Source organism: Mesitornis unicolor, unplaced genomic scaffold (genome assembly GCF_000695765.1).
Source record: "Mesitornis unicolor isolate BGI_N332 unplaced genomic scaffold, ASM69576v1 scaffold8964, whole genome shotgun sequence".
NCBI lineage: Eukaryota > Metazoa > Chordata > Aves > Mesitornithiformes > Mesitornithidae > Mesitornis > Mesitornis unicolor.
The window spans coordinates 89,737-97,235 of NW_010178010.1; the positions used below are offsets into that span (position 1 = coordinate 89,737).

General features: G+C 33.9%; 1 protein-coding gene across 1 annotated transcript in view; it reads right to left on the reverse strand.

The window, feature by feature from the left end:
- Positions 1-6,783, reverse strand: part of FMN1 (formin 1) — a gene marked incomplete at its 5' end in the record, with an annotated part of 95,531 nt that extends 88,748 nt beyond the window's left edge. The window contains one exon of the mRNA XM_010182303.1: positions 6,699-6,783. Within this exon, the coding sequence (XP_010180605.1) occupies positions 6,699-6,783 (85 nt within the window). The remainder of the gene's footprint in view (positions 1-6,698) is intronic.
- Positions 6,784-7,499: the final 716 nt, after the last annotated feature.

Here is a 7,499-nt window from a genome sequence, read left to right on the forward strand (position 1 = left end):
TGAGGTTATAGTTTTATGTTTTGTCTTGCTTTCTACTCTTTCACATCTTCAACATTATTTTATGTTAATAAAAATAATAAAATTATTAACATAAACAAGAATTAAAGCAAGCTTAACAAAAAGGACACATTGCGAACCTGTGCTGAACATCTCATCAATGGAAAAGATCAGCCCTGTCCAACTGACTGCAATACAACAGAGCAAACTACGGCTAATAGGTAAAATAAAAGCTACCCTTTAAAAAAAAAATCACCCCACTTACTAAAATACCTGATATTGCTCTGATACAAAATGACTATGCAAATACCCCAAATACTGATAGACTATAACCTGGAAAAAGTTTTTGGAATGGCTTTCTAATATCTGTCTGTCTTTTCTCCTCACACCCAGCTCTATGCCATTTGACTCCAGTGAGTCCATTTTTGCACCTGCCAAGTGACTCGACACAACAGACAAAAAAGGCGAGATAGATTTTTTGAAGTAACACCGACAGCTCAGCCTTGGTCTTGTGAGACTCAAGAACATATGAAGCATATGTTCAAAAGAAGAAAAAGCCCAAAAATTGAATCAGTGTGCCGTACTACCATTAACCATTACAGTCTCTGATGATGAAGCATGTAATTAATCACAAAAGAAAAAGATTAAATCCTCTCATTCAGAATGTAATCCACAGGTTGTCTAAATGACTTTGTAATTATAACGTGGATTGACGCAGACAAATCTCAATATCAGTGTGACAGTGTTTCTCTGTGCTCTGATAGGTGACAGAAGGATTACAGCTTCATTTGACACAGTCAATATAGTCAATCATAGCCTACATAGTCAAATAAATGCAATCAACTCAAGTGTATTTGTTGTGATACTGCTTTATATAGTGTGACCTCATACAAAGACTTTCTAACCATGACATAGACTTGCTCTGATATGAAAAATTTTAGAACAATTTGTATGTATGAATATGAAGAAACTATAAACGTCTACAGCAGTCTAAATTAAAAAATAAGTTACTGGCTTGTAATTAGTCAAGACTTAGTTGAACCATAAAAGTTTTAAAAAATCCTGAGAAGTGCAACAGTAAGACATAAAAAGAGTTCTTTAAAACACTGCTTAGAGCAAACAATATGCAGAACTTCAGCTTTGAAGCTAGCAAGTTAATGCCTCACTGTTAATGCATAATATTTTTTCACCATTGTTTAAAGTGGAATTCTACTCTGAACAGCAACTGTGTAAAAATGACACGTCCTTAATGAACAAAGCTTTTCTATGTATATCAGAGACAGACCTCTTCTTTAACTGAGAAACACACACTTTTACTACTTTTTACTCTAATTAGCCTGGAAAAACAACATAGAGAGAAAGTGAGCTTAATTTTATGCCCTTCTCGGACTTTATACACGGATTGTTACATCTAATTAGTTACTCATGTCAAGCCATGGGACTGAAAAAATAGGGACAAAGAAGACACAGTGTATCTAAGGATATGGTTTTTATAAGTGGAAATGGTTGAGGAGTGTGTGTGTGTGTAAAAAAAAAAGCAAGCAAGCAAAAGAAAAGAAAAAAGAAAAAAGATAAGAATTCTTGAGCTGTGGATGAGAAATATTTTTAAAGACTTTACAGCTTTTTTTTCTTAATAGTATTTTGGCCATCAAAGTCCTGTACACAGAAAAGAGCAGAAAAACACATTTTTCACAGACAGCCTCTGACTTTTTGGGTTTTTTCTTCATTCTAAGTAATTTAATCTTCAGTTTTTGGAAGAGTTCACACTTTTTATTCTTGTATTGTGTTGACAAAGAAAAAAAAAAGTCTTTTTTTGTTTAATCTCTGTCCTTGAAAAAACATACATTTGTTTTAAATTTTAACAACAATCAGAGATTTAGCGAAGGATTTTTCAAAGAAAAAAAAATTAAACCTGTGCCAATATTCATAAAAATCAGAATTCCTCTCTAACAAATACCTCAACAAATATAATCGGTTACATATGGAACATCACCATTCTCGACGGTACACAGTAAGGATTATTTTTACACCTCATAGTAAAAAAGTAAACTAAATGATCATTCTCAAACGTTTCCAGAACTCTTAATATTTGTATAGGCGACGTACGCAGAGACCAATTCTTTTTCTAATTTAAAAATATTAAATACATAATTTTATAGAGGAAGCATAACAAAAGTAGTTGGGAGGAAATTTGACCATAGTGGGGAGACTGAATATTGTTTTTCTTTTATATTTTTGAATATCTAGTTTTTTAAAAATTACTGGCATTTGAATAGTTGAGAAAGAAATACAGCCTGATAGCCAGTAACTTTGGAGTACAAAATTACTGGTATAGCATATTATTAAAATATATCCAGTTGCATTGCAACATACAGAATTTTTAAAAAAATATCATGTGCATGTCTTATATACAGGACTACCGATGGTTTCAAATTACCATAACATTTTAAGCACTAATTCACTTCAAGTTTGATAACTTAAATATTTACTGTCAAAATACATATTTCATAGCATATCAAACTTGATATAAATTCTGATTTAATAACATCTGCAATTACTCGTAAAGATTGATCTGTGATTCTTTGAACAATTAACATTTCTACAGAATATATTATGAAGAGATCCTCAATCTCAGATGACTACACGAGCAAAACCCATAAACACACACCAAGCATGTGGCTATTTGATTACACATCAAAAAAATATCTCACAACTAAGTTGCACAACTATTCAACACCGCAATTAAACTGCATTTTGACACGCCAAGTATCATTAAACATCCAAAAATCAAAGCAGATATTTAATAATTCAACTATTTACACTGAGCATTCTAGATTTAAAATAGAATTGTAAAAATCTCTATTTATGTAAAGGAAACCCAGATGATCAAGTTGTATATCCTGTATTAAGAATTTTAATAATTAAGAATTTGAGTATATGAGCTACACATTTAGAATGGCTCCGAACGCATCTTCCATAACGAGTTCCTTACTTCATATTGCATACCCATACTTAACAGATGGACTGCTACATTTAAACAATGCATATTCATATAATGAGTGAAGTCGTTAAAAGCCGCTTCATTATAAAGTGCACGTTACTGTGGGCTGAAGGAAATTGTTACAGAAAGTGTATCAGAAGACATAAAGCTCGATGCAGTTAACATGTCCAGCCTTTATAAGATGTGTATTTATATCATCTGAAGCTCTGAGTCTTTAATGTAATAGATTGTCAGTATAACTACACAAGTTGTGTGAATTACCTACCAGGAAGAAGAAAGTAATGCCATCAACCTGGAATTTTGAATTCACTCATGAATTTCACTTTCCTATGCCACCAATCCTGATGGATTAAAAATAAAACAGAACCTTGTATTTCTAGACTGGTATAAATGGAAGGAGGTGATAAAGAAGTTTTACTACTTCTTTCCTCTCACACTTTTTTGACTGTACTGAAATAATTGGTACTATACACTCAAATTCATCTTTTTCCTTGTTCCATCTGAAAGAAACATCATCTAACCAAGATTAACTTCAAAAAACCAAACAACTGAATGAATGTACGAGAAAGTAATGCACTCAACAGAAGTAGGTATTTAAAGGCAACCTAAGGAAAAAATATTTTTGAGGAAAGCACTACACTTTGTGCTCTGCTGTGATTTCTGGTACTTTCTTATTCTGATTTAGAAAAGCTTCAAAAGCAGCAAACTGCACTTCTCAGAACACAGAAGATCAATGAGAAAATGAAGGTTTTAACACACTATCTACTCTCTCTACTGCGAAAACATTCAAATCAGGTACAACCTTTTTGTAGGGAGTATTTAAATTAACGTGTTCCTACGTTTTCTTGTGTATTTAAATGTTTCTAATCTTCCAATTCATTGTTCCACTTGCAGTCAAAACTACTGTCGATGTTAACCAGTGACATGTTCTTCATCCCACTTCAGAATTAGTCTGCATTTATAACACATTTTGAATACTTTTCTATAGACTCAATTCTGTATACTAAATTAAGAAACATTTATTAACAGCTTCAGCTCTTCACACTCTTGCCTCTGTACAGTATATCAGGTGTATTACACTTTGCTTTGCTCCTGAACTCACTTCCTAGCAATTCTCAGTGCTGGTTTTCTCTTCTTTACTGTTTTATCTTCTCTCTGTATTCAGCTGTAAACTACATGGGAAATGTGTCACTGAAATTACTATATTCATTACAGGCTTGTTGTCACCTTTCGTTTTTATTATATTACTATGAAATTATTTTTCTCTTAAATTAAGTACCATTCTTTAGCAATTTTTTCTTTATATACGCTTTCTGTCTTTTCCTCCTCCTCTTCATTTTCCAGGGCACAGAATCAGCAATAGCCCAGCTACCATCCTTTCCATTGCAAAGGCTGTGCGCCTGTCTCCAACAAGAAGTGTTCGTCAACAGATCTGCAAGCTTTTGGCCACTGCATTTGTACATATTGAGTCTAATGGCTCTATTAAGTCAATAAATAAGAAATAGCTGGGTTTGTTTATTTTTTTTTTCTAAAAAAGAAGTGCACCATAAGTCTAGAAAGAAAAAAATCCAAAACTGGAACTTTTTAAGTAAGCCTTCTGACAAAGGAATATAGCAGGAGCAGGAACTGAAGCTCACTCTTTTGCAACAGTGCTAAGCTTTCAGTGACCATGTAAGTATAAAGCAAACAAACACACCTCCGTTTTGGTCACTATAGGAAGAGTATGAATAGTCACGCACAGCTGATCTATGACACAAGCCCTCTTCAGCTATTTTCTGACCAGGATCATGTATTACAAGGGACTATTCAGTACAAGATACAAACTACCCATTGCATTATGGACTGCACGCAGTCCCATATTCTTCTGAGCTTTGGCTTTTCCTCTTACAGCTGTTCATGGATCTTTGATTCTCTCTTAATGTTCTGTCCTCTTTTCCATGCTCCTCAGTGCGTTATTTCCAGGTTGTCTTTTTGCTTTCCTCATCCCGATTGCCTGTGTTTGCTCTGTAAATGTTTCTGTAAAATTAAATTCATCAAGGTTTTTTTCCTGCACATATACAAATCCTCCCCTCAATCCTTTCCCTGTTAATAATTACCATCCAACCATTTTACACAAATGAACTCACTTGGAGGATTTTGTTATACAATACATAGGTCACAACGGCTCATCTCTAGGCCTTGCTTTTCTACAGCTGTCCTGTTTACATGTGACTTTACTCAGATGAACTTTCTTATTAAGAATAAAAGCCTTCCTCTCTCCATAACTTCTAATCAAACAACCAGACAGAACCCTTGATGCATCCTTGAAATTTCTTGGTAACATCTTAAAATCCTGCAAACATTATGAGTTCCAATATAAGGAAAAAGATCTCTAACAATGTTCATTATACTCCACAGCATACTCCACATTTACGATCATATCATGTCAACTTCAGCAGCTGGTAAGTGACGTACACTACTGTGGCATCTCTGTGCCCACAGAGAAATCTCACTGGAATCTAAATCCTTCTTGAATCTGATATATATATAACAAGCAGAAAATTATTAATGTCTTGGATTCACTAACTTCTTGCCACAGGCACATTTGCTAAGCAATGTCATCCCTTATGATAAATTATAGCACTTTTGAAAAACTGAACTAAATACTCCTTAATACAACCAACTGCTAACAACATGTGCTTAAAGGGGTAAATTTCACATTATTAATAAATAAATATTAACAGTAGATAATATATTTTATGTAGATTTTATATGTTTGGTATGTAACTAATAAAATTCCCACTAATACTCGAGTTTCTGTTCATTTCAGTGAATGGTTTTAAAAAGAATAAGATCATGGATATATTCGACTGATAAAAACCAATATAAGCCTGCATGTTTCTCAGGTAGCAGTGAGGAGGAAATACCACACCCACTAGAATTTTGCAATTAAGTGGCGTACAGCAGCTACCAGAGGCCATGTAACATCCGTGTCATGCCACACAGAAAGGGAGCGACCGCTGCAGAAAGTGAAAAAGTCCCCATGTGTTGATGCCTCCTAAACGTAAGTTAGCTCAGGCGAGGAAAAATAAACCTCACACAGTTTGTAAAAAAAGGTTAGCCAGCTAAATTCAGACCTGCCTGTAAATTTAGAGGAAAACTGATACTTTCATGGACAATTTTGGTAAATGGATATTGGTAAAATCTCTATCAATTGTTAGGATTTGTTAAACATTTAAATTCTGCAGAATGAAAGGAGGCAATTCAGCATGCAAGATATCAATAAATGTAAATGCTACATAGCATACAACTCCTCTAGTGTTCAAAAGATTATATCGAAGGAAGAAAAAAATAAATATATTGCCATTCAAGTATTTTAAAATAAAAATACAGGCTGGCATTTAAAATTCTATTTAGTTAATGAACTGTTTTGATGACAATTTACTTTAAAGAAATTATAGTATTTCTCATTTGACAAGGAAATTTTATGGATCATTACTTTTACTGATACAATGATTTGGCATGTAGAATGTCAAAACAATGCAAAAAAATGGGTGCAAACAAGTTGAAGATGAAGTTTCAAGTGACGAAAACTACAGAGGCAGTATGGATCCAATAAGAAGACTGATTGTGGTAGAGAGCAAGTTGTCTCTGATCTTGGAAGAATGTTTTTGGACACCTAACAGCTTTTTTATTACTGTGGCTGATTAAAATGAAAAGCCTTACTACTAAAATGTTCTTTTTGATGAGTTTTTTTGCCATGAACTATAGACCTTGCAGTCCAGTGGGATACAAATCCTTTGATCCTGTGCAGTCACATAAATTCAAAGTCGTAAAACAACATTGAATTTGATTTTATTAGTGTGGCTGATGTTGCCAGAATTGTAATGCAACCTTGTTTTTCCTCTCTTTCTTTTCTTTTCTTTTGGGGAGGGGGTGGAAAGGAAAGGAGAGTTTACTGTCAACATTTCTTCACAGTATAAAGAACTAATTTCTCTGGCAAGCAGATTCCAAGATTAAGCCATTATAATAAAACCTTGTAACTACATAGGAAAGTAGTGATATTTATCACGTTCTGCTAAGCTGTAACTAATGATTTGGTTGAAGCAAAAATCAAAGCAAAAAGCAGTGGAAGCACAGCACATGGAAAAGAGTAAGCAAAGATAACGTTATATCTAATAGATGGATAAGGAGTATTCATAGTTGCTCGTTTTCAATAGGAAATATTAAGTCAAACAGTGCTATGAGTTTGCTATGAGAATAAAGTAACACTACACTTTTAGAAACTGAAGGTTTACATTTGGTATGAACATCATTTTTGTCCCAAAATCCCAAGAAAACCTACACTGAGGAGATGGCGAGCCCCCCCACCAGGATACAGAGAGTTCACACATGCAGTGAAAACAAACACAAGATTTCGAGGTGCAGGAAACCATACTTCCTAGCTATGGAGGAAAATTAATTCTCTGAGGCCTTTTTGACACCAGATATCAAAATTACAACAGAGGTTTGATTTGCCTTA